Below are 21,041 nucleotides of genomic sequence, written 5' to 3'. Positions count from 1 at the left end.
TGTGTGGAAGTGTGGGCAAAAAGAGCTAAATCTTCATTTGCTTTACTGAGAAATCAGGAAATAATAGCTAAAGTAAATAAAAAAAGAAAAAAACAAAAGACATCATAAATAAATTATTAAATGCATACAAGTAAAGCAAAAGAATCACCTAAAAGAGTTGAAAGTCTTTGCCTTTGAGTAAAAGAGCGTGGGGAGTGGTGATGACAGTCTGCTTTTATTTAAACTCTAAACTCTATAGAATAGTAGAATCTTCAAAATATCTGTATATGTAACTCTAATTAAAAAAACTGCAGGAAGGCAGAAAAGAATGGATTCATCTTAGCTAGACGGATGGATGATTCCATTAAGGGTCAAGATAATGCAGAAAAGGAAAGTACAAATTAAGAAATTTCAGGGACTTTGGCTTCAGATTAGTCTCTTACTTCACCAAAAGAGAATGAGCTAATGTCTTCTGAAAGTCAAAGCAGTTGAATATTAGAAAATGGTGGGATTGTGACAGAGGGAAGATGTATAAAAGATTGTCAGTCAAACTGACATATATAACCTGCATTTGTAGTTAGTGCATGTTTGTGGTTTTCTGTATAATCTATGATTAGTGAACTTGGGAGCTAAAGAGTTGGGAAATGGTGAAGGTGATTCAAAGGAAGGACAGGATTCTAGGTTGTTTCCAGCCCTTCAGAATTTAGAGAAGGAAATGAAGCCATATTTGAGAAACCACCAGGAAAATTAGAAGAGATCAAGAGACTGGGGGTTATAATTACAAAGAAGAAGAGAATGAGAAAACAGGATGTGAGATGGATGTCAGAGATGGGAATTGCAGCATTTGGGACTATACTGTAGAACTTCTTCAAGCCATATTGAAGTAGGCGAATCCCCAGTCCAAATAGTCATCATCAAGCCGGTCTGTAGCAACAGGTGACACTAAGGTAGCCATTGGGAGTCTATATCTTCAAGGCAGGAGCTCAGTCACATTGTCCTTAAGTGCAATGTAGAGATGGAAAATGTACCCAGTGGACCAGGGTTCTGATGGTCCTCCCTAAAAGATCACAACAGCAAACATACTCACTCGAGTTTGACACGGCAATCAACCCAGGCAAGAAGCAGACCTGGAAATTGCCTTCAAGCCTGTGGTCCTGTGCTCACGTTGTGCTAGGAATGCACTACAGTTCTGCAAGCAGTTAATCAATCAAAGTGTGTAGTTTCTGAAATATGCAGATAAATTAGGAAGGAAAATTGAATCTTTGTTATGTGATTTTTCTTAATGATTAGAGTGTGTTCTAAATAAACAGAAAAACAAATTGATTGCCAAAAACTATGTTAATGTGCTTTTAATTCACAAGGGTTAAGCATATAAAAGTCAGGATATTGAAAGTTAAGATTCTCATAGAAACATTAATTTGACAACATTATGCATACTAGGTGTGGGAGGTTTATATTTTATAGCATAAAAGCAGTAGGAAATATTGCAAAATGTGGCTCAGTTAAACAAAATGAAATAACAAATTTAGGAGAAAGTCATTAAATGCGATTATGGAAAAAAAAGTGTCTTGCAACCTCCAAAGAAAGGTTATAAAATTTAATTTTAGGAAATAATGCCTTCAAATCTTTTCAAAAAATGTTTTCAATGGAAATTATTCATTTTTATCAGAAATCAATTTCCCTAGCACATTGTATGTTATGACATGAGTTTATGCCTTTCTTTTTTTTTTAATTTATTTTTTATTGGTGTTCAATTTACTAACATACAGAATAACACCCAGTGCCCGTCACCCATTCACCCACCCCCGCCCTCCTCCCCTCCACCACCCCTAGTTCGTTTCCCAGAGTTAGCAGTCTTTACGTTCTGTCTCCCTTTCTGATATTTCCCACACATTTCCCTTCCCCCTTATATTCCCTTTCACTATTATTTATATTCCCCAAATGAATGAGAACATATAATGTTTGTCCTTCTCCGACTGACTTACTTCACTCAGCATAATACCCTCCAGTTCCATCCACGTTGAAGCAAATGGTGGGTATTTGTCATTTCTAATAGCTGAGTAATATTCCATTGTATACATAAACCACATCTTCTTTATCCATTCATCTTTCGTTGGACACCGAGGCTCCTTCCACAGTTTGGCTATCGTGGCCATTGCTGCTAGAAACATCGGGGTGCAGGTGTCCCGGCGTTTCATTGCATTTGTATCTTTGGGGTAAATCCCCAACAGTGCAATTGCTGGGTCGTAGGGCAGGTCTATTTTTAACTGTTTGAGGAACCTCCACACAGTTTTCCAGAGTGGCTGCACCAGTTCACATTCCCAACAGTGTAAGAGGGTTCCCTTTTCTCCGCATCCTCTCCAACATTTGTTGTTTCCTGCCTTGTTAATTTTCCCCATTCTCACTGGTGTGAGGTGGTATCTCATTGTAGTTTTGATTTGTATTTCCCTGATGGCAAGTGATGCAGAGCATTTTCTCATATGCATGTTGGCCATGTCTATGTCTTCCTCTGTGAGATTTCTGTTCATGTCTTTTGCCCATTTCATGATTGGATTGTTTGTTTCTTTGGTGTTGAGTTTAATAAGTTCTTTATAGATCTTGGAAACTAGCCCTTTATCTGATAGTTCATTTGCAAATATCTTCTCCCATTCTGTAGGTTGTCTTTGAGTTTTGTTGACTGTATCCTTTGCTGTGCAAAAGCTTCTTATCTTGATGAAGTCCCAATAGTTCAATTTTGCTTTTGTTTCTTTTGCCTTCGTGGATGTATCTTGCAAGAAGTTACTATGGCCGAGTTCAAAAAGGGTGTTGCCTGTGTTCTTCTCTAGGATTTTGATGGAATCTTGTCTCACATTTAGATCTTTCATCCATTTTGAGTTTATCTTTGTGTATGGTGAAAGAGAGTGGTCTAGTTTCATTCTTCTGCATGTGGATGTCCAATTTTCCCAGCACCATTTATTGAAGAGACTGTCTTTCTTCCAATGGATAGTCTTTCCTCCTTTATCGAATATTAGTTGCCCATAAAGTTCAGGGTCCACTTCTGGATTCTCTATTCTGTTCCACTGATCTATGTGTCTGTTTTTGTGCCAGTACCACACTGTCTTGATGACCACAGCTTTGTAGTACAACCTGAAATCTGGCATTGTGATGCCCCCAGATATGGTTTTCTTTTTTAAAATTCCCCTGGTCGGTCTTTTCTGATTCCACAAATCTTAAAATAATTTGTTCTAACTCTCTGAAGAAAGTCCATGGTATTTTGATAGGGATTGCATTAAACGTGTATATTGCCCTGGGTAACATTGACATTTTCACAATATTAATTCTGCCAATCCATGAGCATGGAATATTTTTCCATCTCTTTGTGTCCTCCTCAATTTCTTTCAGAAGTGTTCTATAGTTTTGAGGGTATAGATCCTTTACATCTTTGGTTAGGTTTATTCCTAGGTATCTTATGCTTTTGGGTGCAATTGTAAATGGGATTGACTCCTTAATTTCTCTTTCTTCAGTCTCATTGTTAGTGTATAGAAATGCCACTGACTTCTGGGCATTGATTTTGTATCCTGCCACGCTACCGAATTGCTGTATGAGTTCTAGCAATCTTGGGGTGGAGACTTTTGGGTTTTCTATGTAGAGTATCATGTCATCGGCGAAGAGGGAGAGTTTGACTTCTTCTTTGCCAATTTGAATGCCTTTAATGTCTTTTTGTTGTCTGATTGCTGAGGCTAGGACTTCCAGTACTATGTTGAACAGCAGTGGTGAGAGTGGACATCCCTGTCTTGTTCCTGATCTTAGGGGAAAGGCTCCTAGTGCTTCCCCATTGAGAATGATATTTGCTGTGGGCTTTTCATAGATGGCTTTTAAGATGTCGAGGAATGTTCCCTCTATCCCTACACTCTGAAGAGTTTTGATCAGGAATGGATGCTGTATTTTGTCAAATGCTTTCTCTGCATCCAATGAGAGGATCATATGGTTCTTGGTTTTTCTCTTGCTGATATGATGAATCACATTGATTGTTTTACGGGTGTTGAACCAGCCTTGTGTCCCAGGGATAAATCCTACTTGGTCATGGTGAATAATTTTCTTAATGTACTGTTGGATCCTATTGGCCAGTATCTTGTTGAGAATTTTTGCATCCATGTTCATCAGGGATATTGGTCTGTAATTCTCCTTTTTGGTGGGTCTTTGTCTGGCTTTGGAATTAAGGTGATGCTGGCTTCATAGAACGAATTTGGAAGTACTCCATCTCTTTCTATCTTTCCAAACAGCTTTAGGAGAATAGGTATGATTTCTTCTTTAAACGTTTGATAAAATTCCCCTGGGAAGCCATCTGGCCCTGGACTCTTGTGTCTTGGGAGGTTTTTGATGACTGCTTCAATTTCCTCCCTGGTTATTGGCCTGTTCAGGTTTTCTATTTCTTCCTGTTCCAGTTTTGGTAGTTTGTGGCTTTCCAGGAATGCGTCCATTTCTTCTAGATTGCCTAATTTATTGGCGTATAGCTGTTCATAATATGTTTTTAAAATCGTTTGTATTTCCTTGGTGTTGGTAGTGATCTCTCCTTTCTCATTCATGATTTTATTAATTTGAGTCTTTCTCTCTCTTCTTTTTACTAAGGCTGGCTAATGGTTTATCTATCTTATTAATTCTTTCAAAGAACCAACTCCTGGTTCTGTTGATCTGTTCCACAGTTCTTCTGGTCTCGATTTCGTTGAGTTCTGCTCGAATCTTTATTAACTCCCCTTCTCTCTTGGGTGTAGGATCTATTTGCTGTTTTTTCTCTAGCTCCTTTATGTGTAAGGTTAGCTTTTGTATTTGAGTTCTTTCCAGTTTTTGAATGGATGCTTGTATTGCGATGTATTTCCCCCTTAGGACTGCTTTTGCTGCATCCCAAAGATTTTGAACGGTTGTATCCTCATTCTCATTAGTTTCCATGAATCTTTTAATTCTTCCTTAATTTCCTGGTTGACCCTTTTATCTTTTAGCAGGATGGTCCTTAACCTCCACGTGTTTGAGGTCCTTCCAAACTTCTTGTTGTGATTTAGTTCTAATTTCAAGGCATTATGGTCCGAGAATATGCAGGGGACAATCCCAATCCTTTGGTATCGGTTCAGACCCGATTTGTGTCCCAATATGTGGTCTATTCTGGAGAAAGTTCCATGTGCGCTTGAGAAGAATGTGTATTCAGTTGAGTTTGGATGTAAAGTTCTGTAGATATCTGTGAAATCCATCTGGTCCAGTGTATCATTTAAAGCTCTCGTTTCTTTGGAGATGTTGTGCTTAGAAGACCTATCGAGTATAGAAAGAGCTAGATTGAAGTCACCAAGTATAAGTGTATTATTATCTAAGTATTTCTTCACTTTGGTTAATAATTGATTGATATATTTGGCAGCTCCCACATTCGGAGCATATATATTGAGGATTGTTAAGTCCTCTTGTTGAATAGATCCTTTAAGTATGATATAGTGTCCCTCTTCATCTCTCACTACAGTCTTTGGGGTAAATTTTAGTTTATCTGATATAAGGATGGCTACCCCTGCTTTCTTTTGAGGACCATTCGAATGGTAAATGGCTCTCCAACCTTTTATTTTCAGGCTGTAGGTGTCCTTCTGTCTAAAATGAGTCTCTTGTAGACAGCAAATAGATGGGTCCTGTTTTTTTATCCAGTCTGAAACCCTGCGCCTTTTGATGGGGTCATTAAGTAAGTCACATTCAGAGTTACTATTGAGAGATATGAGTTTAGTGTCATCATGATATCTATTCAGTCTTTGTTTTTGTGGACTGTTCCACTGAACTTAAAGGGGAATTTTAAGAGTCCCCCTTAAAATTTCTTGCAGAGCTGGTTTGGAGGTCACATATTCTTTTAGTTGCTGCCTGTCTTGGAAGCTCTTTATCTCTCCTTCCATTTTGAATGAGAGCCTTGCTGGATAAAGTATTCTTGGTTGCATGTTCTTCTCATTTAGGACCCTGAATATATCCTGCCAGCCCTTTCTGGCCTGCCAGGTCTCTGTGGAGAGGTCTGCTGTTACCCTAATACTCCTCCCCATAAAAGTCAGGGATTTCTTGTCTCTTGCTGCTTTAAGGATCTTCTCCTTATCTTTGGAATTTGCAAGCTTCACAATTAAATGTCGAGGTGTTGAACGGTTTTTATTGATTTTAGGGGGATCTCTATTTCCTGGATCTGAATGCCTGTTTCCCTTCCCAGATTAGGAAAGTTTTCAGCTAGAATTTGTTCAAATACATATTCTGGCCCTCTGTCCCTTTCGGCGCCCTCGGGAACCCCAATTAAACGTAGGTTTTTCTTCCTCAGGTTGTCGTTTATTTCCCTTAATCTATCTTCATGGTCTTTTAATTGTTTGTCTCTTTTTCCTCAGTTTCCCTCTTTGCTATCAACTTGTCTTCTAGGTCACTCACTCGTTCTTCCACCTCGTTAACCCTCGTCGTTAGGACTTCTAGTTTGGATTGCATCTCATTCAATTGATTTTTAATTTCTGCCTGATTAGCTCTAAATTCTGCAGTCATGAAGTCTCTTGAGTCCTTTATACTTTTTTCTAGAGCCACCAGTAGCTGTATAATAGTGCTTCTGAATTGGCTTTCTGACATTGAATTGTAATCCAGATTTTGTAACTCTGTGGGAGAGAGGACTGTTTCTGATTCTTTCTTTTGAGGTGAGGTTTCCTTCTAGTCATTTTGCTCAGTGCAGAGTGGCCAAAAGCAATTGTATTGGGAAAAGAGAAAAAGAGAGGAGAGAAAGAAGGAAGAAAAGAGAAAGAGAAAAAAAAAGGGAAGAGAAAAAAAACGAAAGAAAAAAAGGAAGAAAAAGAGAAAGAAAAGAAAGGAGAAAAAAAGGGGGTGGGGGAAGGAAACAAATCAAAAAAGCAAAACAAAACCAAAACAAAAAAAAAAAAAAAAATACACAGGGAGTATCTTCTGATTCTGTTTGTACTTTAAGTCCCTTGGCTTCTCCTGGAAGTTGTCCGTCTAGCTGGTCTCTGGGGGAGGGGCCTGTTGTGCTGATTTTCAGGTGTTAGCAGTTGGGGGAGCTGCTGTGCCCCTGCCTGGTGCAGGGCTCAGTGGGGGTGTTACCCCGTGAGGCCGCAGGAGGAACAAGCCCAGTGGCGGGGCAGCTCTGGAAACCTGGATTCAGCTCCGGCAGGAACTCCGTCTGCAGGGACCTGGAGGCTCCGGGCGGGGGCCGCTGATCTGCTCAGCTGGGGCAGGAGCGTCCCTCGCTGTCCTTGGCCCTCCCGGCCTCTGCCTGTCCCGGGGGAGGCGGGATCCTGGGCTGTGTCCCGGCGCCCTGTGCTCCGGAGCCTGCGCTGGTGGATTCGCGCTCCCGGGCCGCAGCCCCCTCCGCGGAGCCGCCGCCCGAGCCCCTCCGAGCTGCTCCTGGAACCGCGCAGGCCCTCTGCACGGAGCCTCTTCCTCTGCCCGAGCCCGGCCGAGCTGCTCCCGGGTCCGCGCAGCCCCTCCGCGGAGCCGCCGCCCGAGCCCCCCGAGCTGCTCCGGGTCCCGCCGTGCGCGCTGCAGCCCTTAGGGAGCTCGGCGCACTCTCCTGGGCGCGCAGTTGCTGTTACTGTCCCCGGGAGCCCGAGGGCATCCCCGCCCTCCTGGGTCCTGCTCCAACTCCCGCGAGCCCCTTTCCCCCGGAAGGTCGGTGCAGCTCCTGCGTCTCCGGGACGGGGCTCTCCTGTCCTGGGGACACTCGCCCCGGCCTCAGCCCGGCTCCTCGCGGGGCCCCTCCCCCTTGGAGGCCTTTGTTTCTTTACTTCTTTTTCCCCGTCTTCCTACCTTGATAGAAGCGCGAACTCTTCTCACTGTTGCATTCCAGCTGGTCTCTCTTTAAATCTCAGGCCGAATTCATAGATTTTCAGGATAATTTGAAGGTTTTCTAGGTAGTTTGGTGGAGACAGGTGATTTGGAGACCCTGCTCTTCCGCCGTCTTGCTCCTCCCCCTCCGAGTTTATGCCTTTCATTTGCAGTTCAGATTTGATCCTAATAGACCAAAAGGAGAACTGACTGGCTATTTTCATGGCCTAGTTGATAAAGATTTCATAGACGGAAAATTAAATTTTAAGGTTTAAAATATTTCTTTAGTATACAGAGAATATGGAGGAAATTTTAAATATGAAGAAGCCTGCCAGTATACTAATACTTGCTTAAATATTTGACCTCTGTATATTTCTGTAAACTATTTGCATATGTGCATTATGAAAATTCCAAGCTGATCATACAAAACATTTTATTTAGGTGGCTTGGAAAAAGAAAAGAACATAAGACATATTCAGGGAAGGAAATGCACCAGAAAACAAACCTATAGCCTTTAACATGTCTCTACTTTGGTTCCTGCCTCATGAACTGGACAGGAGGTCTGAAAGCTTGAGTTCTCCAGGATGGTTGCACTGAGTCACGGGTTGATTTTTCTGTCACCTTGGCCACAGAAGCTCCATTCACTCTATAGGAAACAGGAGTGGCGGACCCATGAAGTAACCCCTAGGAACAGGTCACTTCCCAGTTCAGTCAGAACTAACGGTGATTATAAAGGAAGGAAGGAAGGCAGGCAGGCAAGCAGGAAGGAAGGACTATTACTAGCGTTATAATACTAAATTATAATAATCACCAATTTCAGTTATTTAATTAATTTTAAGTAATAATAAAGATTTTGTGTTTCTTTAAATCAAATACAAGTTATTTTTCGGTGCAAATGACAACCAAAAGTACCCTCACAAAGGAGCAAACCATGGAAATATAAAGATAAATTGACATGCTGCTAACATTTCTATTTTCCTTTGTATTTTATGTCATAGCAAGGCAATCTACAGAACAATGAAAGTTTATTCATAGAAGTGAGATATGTAAATTCCTGAGCTAGCAGACTCCTGGCCCAATATTCAAAACGCCCCTTCCAAAAAGGCACAATGGTCTGTATTTTTCACCGGAAAAAAAAAAATCTGTGCAACCACATTCCATGGCAATGAACTCTTTATAAGCTTGATGAAGAAAAATGCTCTGTATATTTACTTTAATCTTTACCCCCTGCTATTTTCTGTTTCCAAACAAACAGAAGGACAAATGCAAACTGCCAACTCGCAGGATGTACAAACAAGTGTTATTGAATATTCAGAAGTATGGTGGTATTTCTAAAGTTCAACAACAGATCACTTAGAGTCTTTCTTTTGTTTTTAAATTGTCCTTATTCAGGCACCACAAGGCCACATAAGGAGGGTGAGGTCCCTGGAGTGGACTATATTTTCATCACCGTTGAAGATTTTATGGAATTGGAGAAAAGTGGTGCTCTCCTAGAAAGTGGGACTTATGAAGGTAAGCACAGCTGCACTGCTAAATGTATTCCTTGTTGCATCACGTTTTTCTCCTTTGATTGATATGCATTAGGACACCAGGTTACCAATATGCTACTGTTTTTATTTTGAGAGCTTAGGTCCTGTCAGAAACATATTTGCAAGTAAATAAATAAATAAATAAATGTACTTCTGGATTAATTCTACTCTTCAGATGCCAAGAGATATGTATAGATCCACTGAATATCCACTGAAGCATGCTTAGGATGGTGTCCTGAGGCTAAGCTGTGATCTTCCAAATAATTTATCCTCATCTCTGGGGAGCATCTCAAAGAGCACAGGACTTGAGTTCCAGTCCTCTCACTATCTCTCTATGGTTTTCTTCAGTTTCTTCACTTAACTGGCCTTTACTTGCTTCCCATGCAAAATGATGAAGTAGGAAAATATGATCTGGGCATGCTCTTCAAAGGTCTACTACAATAGCAAGTCTCCTTGAGTACCCGAGACAAATAGGAACAGCAAATGACACTAGAAGCTTGAATGTGGGAAGTATGTTTCAGTGGAAAGAACACTGTAACATGAGCCAGAATCTGTCTCAGCACCAAATCTGGCTTTTATTACTTACCCACTGTATAAATACTAAATAACCCAGTTAGTGTCCTTGAACCTCAGTAGAATTAGCTGCAAAAGAGAAATGGTAGCATTGAAAAATGCTGATAAATAAGATGTTGATATGATCACATTTATACATATAAGTGTTATCTACATGCATGCAGTTTATGTCTAATGAAATTATGTATCTGTGTATGCATAATGAAATTTTAAAATAATGTGACTAAAATAGGTAGAGAACATTACTTTTATTCCTATTTCACAGTTATTATATGTGTGATCTATATTTATATATATATGTTATTAACTTTAAAGATGAATCTAGTTTTACTGTACTATAATTAATAGTGAGTTATATTAAAAACCAAACCTATAATATACACATTGCTGCTTAGTCTATAAAATAGCTCAGGTCTACTATCAGCAAATAAGTTGGTTTTGTTAGCAGTTTGACCCTCTTCTTCCTCTTTCATTTACTTGTGGATGCCCAATGGACTATAGTTATTTAAGAACATAATATTTTGGGATCCCTGGGTGGCGCAGCGGTTTGGCGCCTGCCTTTGGCCCAGGGCGCGATCCTGGAGACCCGGGATTGAATCCCACGTCGGGCTCCCGGTGCATGGAGCCTGCTTCTCCCTCTGCCTGTGTCTCTGTGCCTCTCTCTCTCTCTGTGACTATCATAAATAAATAAAAATTTTTAAAAAAAGAACTTAATATTTTTGAGTTCTCGAAACTATTAAAATCTCTTCTTTTATTTTGCATTCCTGTGGCAATTTAGGCTAAGACATATGCCACATTTTATGGCTAAGACAATTAGTTGCTTATTGTCACATTTATAGGAGGTTAGCAACATGTTTTTATTTTAATACTTGTTCCTTTTTCTTTCTTTTGGTAATATTCCTACTGTGGAAGATTCTAAGCCATGTATCTGGGTGTTCAGTTTAGGAACACTAAACATTTACACATAAAGCTCACTAAATGTTTATTTGACCAATAGAGGAAAACACATTAGTGAAGTTTTACACTCCTTTGGGATCTTATTATGCCAGTTTTTTTTTTCTTTTTCCTGTAAGTGATTCAGTCTGTACTCAGAGCTATTGACAGAGAGTGTATGATTTTTGCAGGCTGTTTTGCTCTTGTGTAAGGCACTAAAAGTAGATGTATTATTGTGTGTTAAAACATGACAAAATATCTTTTTGGTTTGGGACCTTTTGTAATCCCAGCCTTTTCCAAAATATATAATATAAATGCCTATTTCTAAGTATTTCTTTCTCCAAAAAAAGACTAAAAGAAACAAACCAAGCAATTAATTAACTAATTTAATACTACCATATAAATGATAACTTAAAGACTAAAGTCAAGGAACATGAAATGACTTGCTTGTTATTACTTAAAGTACAACATTAGCCAGTTTACTGTTAGCTCTATAAATTTTTGTGCAGTTGTAGTTAAAAGGAACAGGAACAGCCTTTTTGGAGTATGTCATTCAAGTAAAGCCAGTATTCACGGGCATTGGACTTACTTTTTCAGCCTTCTCACAACCCAAAATGATAATAATAATAAGTAAAGACTAGGTTTGCAAAACTGTGGTAGTCAAGGTTTAATTAATTTCCTTCAAGCTCATATCTTTAATTACAATGATTTTCTAACTCCTGTGTATATCCCCTATAAGTTTTTATCTGAAACAAATTGATACTTTGCCTGAAAAAATATAATGCCCCTCATTTAGTGGGAAGAAAAAGAATGCATGACTTTAAAAGTTTTATTTGTATTTCTTTCCACTGCTTCAAGAAGCAGAACCTATTTGCCTTTCTTGATTGGATGCATATTTTCAAACCCTCTGAGTTGTCTTACTTTAAATTGACTCATTTTGTAGGAGGCACACAAGAGTTTTGATCAAATTGACCACCATGGTCTCCTAAATTAGAACATATGTTTCTCTGAAATGTTATCATCAACATAGTGATAATCAATGGCTCTTGCCATTAGTGTTAGATTAGACATACAGATCTTTTGAAAGGACATGTTTTACTTGCCTCAGTTATATCCAGTGGTGTCTGAATGTCCCCCTTCGTGCAAAAGTTTTTTTCAGAGACTACACTTTATTTCATAGACCAATGACTTGAAAATCATAACCTAACATCCTTCTCTACAAAAGTCAGTTTTGTATCTGAATTTCAAATCTAAAAAGTAAGACTTTCTGAGACATTCTTTCCTTGTATCTTCTATACTCCTGCTCTGAAGAAGAGTCTGACCCGTTCTTTCTCTCGGGAGAAATAGAAATCACCATAGTCCTCTCATTTTTATTTTACTTAAAATAGTTACTTAAGTAACTATTTTATTTCAAAACATTGTTATCAATCTCCAGCAAAGTTATAATAGATGTAAATCATTCTATGAATTGTTTTTATAAGCCCCAAATTTAATTCATGCACAAAAACAGTATCTGAAATTTTGAGGCCTCCATTGATCATACTGCAGAGTATATAGATATGCTCAGTGCATTGACTAAAAATTATGAAGTAACAGTTCTAAAAAATACCTTGCTGCCCTTTGTTTAAAGAAAGCAATCATGTTGTAGAGGATTCACACCTTATGAAAGCTCTTCCTTGTTGAGGCCTTAGAAATTCTGGCCATTACAGAAAATCATTCATAACACTAGATTACAATCTAATATGGTGAAACAATCTGTCCTTCCTTATGTAATAATCAGCTCTCTTTGATCTGCTACAGGTTGTATTCGTTTGTAACAGCCAGATAAAATTAGGTAAAATATCTTGTCTGCATGGGACTGTTTCCATGAAAGCTGATTCTAAAGACCCTATAAATGTGAGTTTTAAAGGACCTGTGAAAACAAATTGGTATTATTAATTATAATAAAATGGAGAGTTTATCTTATATTGTCTTCAGTTTCTTTATATTAGCTATGCTGGCCTCCCTCTCAGTTTCTTTATATTAGCTATGCTGATACTCCCTTTCTGTTCTTTGAATAGGACAAACTTGTTCCTGTCCATCTGGGATCTTGAATTCATCATTTTATTTTCCAGGATTACTTGTCTTCCAAATAGCCACATATTCCACATTCTTACTTTAAGACATTCATTTAAAAGTCTTCAGGAAACTCTTACCTGACAATATTATCAAAATTTGCGCATGCCAGCATTCTCCAACCCCTTCCTCTGATTTGTCTTTCTTCATCATAGTTACTGTATAACTGAAATTATAGTTTGTGTCTACTTGTCTATTTGGTTATCCATATCCATATCCATATCTAACCACTTGAATGTAAGCTTCAAGAGGTCAGATTAATTTATTTGGATTGTTGCTAATTCTTAAAATTATAGTGGTCTCTGGCACCTAGAAAGCACTGAGTGAATATGAGTCGAATGAATGAATGGATGTTTGCCTAGATTCTTTCCTCAAACTCAACAATATAAACCATTTAATCTCCACATAGAAATTCAGCCTAGCTTGAGACCCTAGGACACATCCACTTCGTAATTCAAAATGTTCTAAGTCAGTAGTATGGAGCTGCAGCACCAATTTGACCTCAGAATCTTGTACTAGATTAACCTTGTCTCATAATTATAATAATTTCTTTCTTGTCTTAAATCTCATGATTAACCTTGTGAGTCCATGTTCTGAGTTCCTATATCTGTTTTCTCTTAGTACCCTACAAACTATAACACTGTCTCCAGAATATAGTTCTTACCTTGTTATGGCCATTCTTCATAGTCTGGTTTTTTTCAATACAGTAATTCATGGTGTGTCAAGTTACTCAAAATCAAAACCTAGTAGACTTAGTCAACAAAACTGTGTCTCCCATTAAACCCCTCTCCACCCAAGTTCTATTGGTTGTACTTACCTAGATACTTCTTGGACTCATGGCAATTGTGTTCTCGTATAATCCCTCTTATTCATGTTCTGTTTATTTTTTTCCAAAAATATTACAAGGACTTTCTTGATTTCTGTACCTCTAGTACAGAATTCAGTGAAGAGTTGGAGAATAGAAGTAATGAGGCCAAACCTCATTGGTTTGGAAAAGAAAAATAGAAAGGAAAAAATAGAAAGGAAAAAGGAAAGATAGAAAGGTCCTAGGATATATTAGAAAATATGCAACTTCAGAAAGTTATTTTAAAACAAAGGAACTAGTACGTGTGTTCTCTCAATAAAGAAATGTAAAGAAATGTAAAGGCATTTTAATAAACGTGGACATGTGGTGTTTGGAATGTGTAGCATTTCGCTAACATTTTATTTATTTTTAATAAACTATAAAGGAGCATGAGTTTCTTTATTCTTTTATTCTTAGAGAATTAAAGGAAAGGAAATGGAAATAAAAATTTATTCCATTATTAATTATATGCCACTAATAGGATTTCTACTCTCACCTCAACTTTCTCTTTCATTTTATATAAGGATGACTTTAAATTTCCTTATGATATGTGAAAATTTAATTTCTTTCACTAAATAGTTAACAGACAAAATGATAAATCTGAAAAATTCACAATGGGAATTCTGATGATAACCCAAATACTGAACACAACATTGGGAGTTAATAAAAAGTTTTAAACAATGTATAGGAAGCTCAAACTGAAACGAACCTTATGATAATGGGGAAATAAAAGGAAATGACTTGATTTAAAATTTCCCAAAGAGTTTTCTTTCTCCTCACCCCCTACTTTCATTCCATACTTAAGAATGTTACAGCAGCAAGCACGCATTAGACTAGAGAAACCTGACCTTTGGCACTGTGACCTGATATTGAAGGGTGCTGTTTCTCAAGGGAACGTGTTCCCTTAGGAAACAAAGGAAAGATCTCCCCAAATCAGGTCCCTCAGGATTATTTCCAAGAGGATTAAATGCTTCCAATTTCTACCCCCATTCTCTGAATTCTCCATTAAACTTCCAGAGAAATTTCTACTGATGCAGCTATCTGGTTTCCCTGGAGATGAAACAAGTGTGAGTGTGACTTGGAGTGTAACTTGTTGCTACAGGGTGGTCCTATCATTTCTACCTTCAAGGATATCCAGGAACATTCATTTTCTTTCTTTTTGTTCAGATTTTATTTATTTGAGAAAGAGAGCGAGAACATAAGGATGAGCAAGAGTTGGGGCAGGAGGAAGAGTGAGAGAGAAAGAACAGCCAGCCTTCCCGCTGAACAGGGAGCCAGATACAGGGCTCAATCCCAGGATCCTGAGATCATGACCTGAGGCAGATGCTTAACCAACTCAGCCACCCAGGTGTCCCTTGGACCCCTCATTTTCAAATAGTATTTGCAAGTTTGGTGACTTTATTCTCCTCTATATTCCCCTGTCCCCCCTCAATTTAATAAGCCTCATTTACAGTAAAATGTAGCAGCAAAGTAGAAGAGGGACCATGGAATGATTTACATAAGAGAGAAGTGGGGACGGAGTCTCCTGGAGGCCAACACACTGACAGCCTGACAGTGATTGAAGACAGGGGAAAAGTACCAAAAATGTACAGAAGAAATTAAAAAACAGAGTCTTCTAGGGTCATTTGTTATAGGGGAGGCACTCTTCAGTCTTCCAGAGGACAGCAGAGTATTGCACCCAGCAACAGCTATTGATTTTCCTAATAATGACCCGAGCTATCCAGAAAAGGTTAAGTCATATGCAGAAAAGTAATATTTGAGAAAGATTTCTTTCAAAGGTGATTAAAATTTTAAATTTTGAACTTCTGAAGGAAAAGGCTAGAATATTCACCTAAACAGAATACCACAGTCCCTGAAAATGCCAATGAGATGAAATATTTTAGTTATTCTCTGTCTAGAAACAAATTATAATATGTATTCAGATTAAAACTCAGATTAAATTGTCTCAATAATTAATTTATAAACAGTCTATAAATGCAAACACATGATGTTCTTATATGCCCAAAACATTCTAAGTGTATATGAATATACTTAAGAAAAATGACTAGATAGTTTCCAGTTATAATGAAATCAGAAACTACATATTCTTTGGCTTTGGTAATGTTTGTCATTTTTTTAAGCCAGAAATCCTGTACATTGTATATTTGCAAGGCAACTAATGAATATGCTAGACTTAAAATATATCTATAAAACTATTGGTGCATTACCAAAATTTTAAAATTAATGTATTAATAAAATGCAAATGTACAAATTCATTCATTTAAAAAAAATCTTAGCATAATAGTATGTTGACTTTTTCTCACTTTTTGAGATGATCACCTGGCCCCCAAGCGTCTGAAGGAGTGATAGGTACAGGCTACTTTCTCAAAGCCCCCAGTTGGGAAGGAAATACTATGTCATTGCCTTGGTTTGTTTTCATGAATAGTTGACAGAGTGTTATATATACTTATCTGAGAAGCTAAACATATTAATCAGAAGTTAAAGCAGTTGTACAGGGCAGCCCGGATGGCTCAGAGGTTTAGCGCCACCTTCAGCCCAGGGCGTTATCCTGGAGTCCCAGGATCGAGTCCCATGTCAGGCTCCCTGCATGGAGCCTGCTTCTCCCTCTGCCTGTGTCTCTGCTCTCTCTCTGTCTCTCATGAATAAATAAATGAAATCTTTTAAAAAATAAAAATAAAGCTCTTGTACACTGGGAAACTATCTTGCTCCATTGTATTACCACATTTTTCCTTTATATTCATAGTCTTTCCCTTGCACTAACCTTCATTTTAGTACTCTTCTTGTTTGTTGTTTTCATTTCTTTAGCTCCTGTCATATTTTCATTATCTTACAGTTCAGATTTTTTTCTTTATTTATATATTTACTTTTTAAAGTTTTTATTTAAATTCCAGTTAGCTTACAGTGTACTATTAGTTTCAGGTGTACAATATAGTGATTCACCACTTCCTTTTTTTTTTTTTTTTTTAATTTATGATAGTCACAGAGAGAGAGAGAGAGAGAGAGAGAGAGAGAGGCAGAGACATAGGCAGAGGGAGAAGCAGGCTCCATGTACCGGGAGCCCGATGTGGGATTCGATCCCGGGTCTCCAGGATCACGCCCTGGGCCAAAGGCAGGCATTAAACCGCTGCGCCACCCAGGGATCCCTGATTCACCACTTCCATACCATCTACTAGTGCTCATCACAGCAAGTGCAGTCTTTAACCTATTTAACCCATCCCCCTCTACCCACCTCCCCTCTAGTAAACTATCAGTTTTTTCTCTACAGTTAAGTGTCTATTTCTTGGTTTTCTCTCTCTTCCCCCTCTTTGTTCATTTGTTTTGTTTCTTAAATTCCACATATGAGTGAAATAAAATGGTATTTGTCTTTCTCTGACCTATTTCCTTTAGCATAATACTCTAGCTCCATTCATGTTATTGAAAATGGCAAGATTTCATTCTTTCTTATGACTTATATAGGCACCTCGATGTTTATAGTAGCTATTAGCTACAATAGCCAAATTATGGAAACAACCCAAGTGCCATCAACTGATGAATGGATAAAGATGTGATATATATATGTGTGTGTATATATATATATTATGATTTATATATATATTATAAACTTTAAAAATAATATAATGAAAAAAATTTGAACTGTGAGATAATGAAAATATGACAAGAGCTAAAGAAATGAAAACAGCAAACAAGAAGAATACTAAAATGACGGTTAGTTGCAAGGGAAAGACTAGGAATGTAAAGAAAAATGTGATAATACCTTGGAGCAAGAAAGTTTCCAGTGTTACGACAGTTTTTAACTTCTGATTAATGTTTTGCTTCGCAGGTAAGTATATATAACACTGTCAACTTCTCATGAAAACAACCAAGGCAATGACATATATATATAAAACTTAGATTTTTTTGTACTTATCATTCAAGTATTTGGTTTCTACCAAAAGCTCACTAATTATTCACTTTCTTTATTCTTGCTTTGTATATCCTTTGCTTTCTTCCTGAAAAATTGGTATCTTATATTCCTACTTTATATTCTAAAAATCTTCCCTGGTGGGAATATGCTACGTTTTATACTTCACTTGGTGTTATTTCTTACATTTCAGCACTTTATTGAAAAGATTTTATGTATTTATTTGAGGAGAGAGAAGTGAGCAAGAGAGAGCATGAGCAGAGAGAAGAGCAGAAGGAGAAAGCAGACTCCTCACTGAGCAGGGACCCTGATTCAGGGCTCAATCCGAGGACCCTTGGGTCATGACCTGAGCTCAGGCAGATAGTTAACTGACTAAGCTACCAGATGCCCTTATTACTTCTTTTTAAAAGCTAGTAAGCTATAAGTAACAATAATGTGAGTAATGGAGACGATATTCACAAATATTCCCACAAGACAATGGCTTGTTGTTGAAAACAGGAGAAATTTAACTAAAATGATTTCTCTGTCCTCTATAAGAAACAACACTGCCCTAGAAATGAGCATAAATATGAGTGTTTTGTTCAAAATAAGTTGTGTTGTTTGACATGGTATATGCCTAAACACTGATATAATTTACCCTGATTCACCATTTTTTCTATGTAATTCAGTAGCCCAGTGAATACTGAAAGCTGCCCTCTGGTCAAATGGGTCTTACTACTTAATATTTGCCCAAATGAAACTAATAATTTTAATTAGCATTTTACCTCATTTTTTGTCATTTAATTAATTAAATTGTATATATGAAGATGAAGATATATAGAATTTTCTTCTTTATTGTTTTTAATCTTCAAATCCTTATCCTTTCATCTAGGCAGGCCTTCTTAGTAGTAATTAGGAGGTTGTTGGGGGAGGGAAGTTAAGTGTCTCTGAGTATATGAAAATATTAATAATACAGAAAGACATGACATTATTTTCATTTTTTTCTTTTTTCTTTTTCTCTAATTTTTAAAAATATTTTATTTATTCATGAGAGACACAGGCAGAGGGAAAAGCAGGCCTCCAGGCAGGGAGCCAAGGTGGAACTCGATCCTGGGTCTCCAGGATCACACCCTGGGCCGAAGGCAGTGCTAAACTGCTGAGCCACCCGGGCTGCCCATTTTTCCCCAGTTTGAAATTTTACTTCATTTTCAAACCATCCTCTATAAATCATTCTTATTTTGATTAACCGCATTTTTGTATTCTTATTGCTTATTATTTTCTATTCTGGGTATCCTTACAATGATCATTGATTTAATTCTATTATGTACAATTTGAGACCACACTTGTTCCTTGGTAGACTCTTTGGTAGGATCCTATTATACAATTAGATTCAGAAATACTATTTAGTAGAATTATTTATATTCTTCAAACATGGTTTCCAATTATTTGAAAAGTGTTTTTTGCTTTTCATGTTCATTTAAATTTTAACCTAATTCCCCTATTAATGAAAAAAAATGCATTCTCATGGCATCTTATTTTCAGAAACAAGAGTAAAAATAGAAATCACATAGGAGAGTAAAGATGCATTCCCAAGAGTGAATGAAAGTAGATCACAGCTGCCTCAAAATAACAAAATATTGATCAAGGTTTTGTCAAAGGTAACAAAATGCATTAAATATGAGCATGAAAATTTTGAGACAGCATGTTGAAAAGCTAGAAAGGGGGCAAGAAAGGGAAGATGCTGGGGGAGCGGACAGCTGAGTTGTTAGAGAGAGAATGGACTTTGACAGGCCTTGCCAAGGGGCACAGGGATTTCCAGTTGTAGAACAGTCATTTGAATTTTTGTGTGTGTGTGTGTGTTAGCAATCCACTTTCAAGTACAAGAATTGGTACTATGCTTGAAGGAATTAAATGGTGCTACAATACTGCAGTTTTCAGAGTGCTACATTGCTCCAATCCTCAGAGCAGGTTGATTGTCTGATGGAGTTGTTTGCATCCTAAGCTGCACTTGTGTATTCTAGAAAGTTCTGATCTCTTTGGTGTCAACCAAACCATACCATCATGTCTATCACATTTTCTGACAAATAACATTGAAATAGAGTCTGTGGGAAACAAAAGCAAAAATGAACTATTGGGACTTCATCGGGATAAAAAAACTTTTGAACAGTAAAGGAAGTAATCAACAAAACTGAAAGTCAGCCTATGGAATGGAAGAAGATATTCACAAATAATATGTTAGATAAAGGGCTAGTATCCAAAGTCTATAAAGAACTTACCAAACCCAACACCCCAAAAATGAAAAAAAAATCCAGTCAAGAAATGGCAGAAGACATGAACAGACTTCACTGAAGAAGACATACAAATGACTAGACTCTTAACTCTAGGAAACAAACAGAGGGTTTCTGGAGAGGAGGTGGGTGAGGGGATATGGTAATTGGGTGATGAGCTTTAAGAGGGCATTTGGTGTAATGCACACTGGGTGTTATATGCAACCAATGAATCATGGAATCTACTCCTGATACTAATAATATAGTATATGTTAACTAAATTGAATTTAAATAAATTTTTTTAAAAACCCAATCTATCCTCATTTGTAGCAAAAAAAAAAAAAAAAAAAAAAAAGTTCTAAAACTATGTTAAAATGCAGAAGATAGCCAGCAAAGAATTGTCAGTGTTCCAGATGACCAAAGCATTGGTAGGGATCCAAGGAAAGCAGAGTTATTTGTCCAAGTATATAGTTGAGACTCAGGAATTAAAAGTGCAAATGCTAGCCTTGTATTTGCCATAACTTGGTTTTCGACCTTTACTAAGAAGGCTGTAGGAGAACATGAGCACTGTATTTAAACGACTGATGAGTTACATATGATAGAGAAATGAGACTTGGTCTGAGTGACCTTTAAGGAGTGGAACTAGACAAATAATAGATAAAGAGATGAAGACTGTGGCTTGATATAAAGAAATGTTTTCTAATAGCCAGGGCTAATGAAATAATAATCTATTATTAGAATGCATTGGTAAATAGTTGCTGGAATGCCAAACATGGGCTAAGAGCTCTCTTGGCAGTGCTGTTCTAAAGGGGATATACACATGGATAAATATTTGGCCTGGAATAACTACAACATCAAAACATCAAATACAACACTAGATGTAATGGTTAATTTTATGTGTCAACATGGGGCCACAGGTTGCCCAAATATCTGGTTAAATGTTGTCTCTGGGATGTTCGAGGTGTTTCTGGAAGAGATGAGCATTTGAATTTTTGAACAAAGTCAAACGGATGGCTCTCTCAAAAGTGTGTGGGCATCATCCAGTTTGTTGAAAGCCTAAGTAGAACAAAAAGATTGAGGATGATTGAGCATGCTGTCTGCCCTGCTGAGCTGGGACATTG

The 21,041-nt window shown here is 37.7% G+C and overlaps 1 protein-coding gene across 1 annotated transcript in view; it reads left to right on the top strand.

Moving 5' to 3' along the window:
* Positions 1 to 9,083: 9,083 nt before the first annotated feature.
* Positions 9,084 to 21,041, top strand: part of LOC112667249 (membrane-associated guanylate kinase, WW and PDZ domain-containing protein 2-like) — an 80,261-nt gene continuing 68,303 nt past the window's right edge. The window contains exon 1 of the mRNA XM_049107995.1: positions 9,084 to 9,291. Within this exon, the coding sequence (XP_048963952.1) occupies positions 9,099 to 9,291 (193 nt within the window). The 5' untranslated portion in view covers positions 9,084 to 9,098. The remainder of the gene's footprint in view (positions 9,292 to 21,041) is intronic.

This window comes from Canis lupus, unplaced genomic scaffold (assembly GCF_003254725.2).
Source record: "Canis lupus dingo isolate Sandy unplaced genomic scaffold, ASM325472v2 SANDYSCAFF127, whole genome shotgun sequence".
NCBI lineage: Eukaryota > Metazoa > Chordata > Mammalia > Carnivora > Canidae > Canis > Canis lupus.
This window is presented reverse-complemented; position numbering and strand designations above follow the sequence as displayed.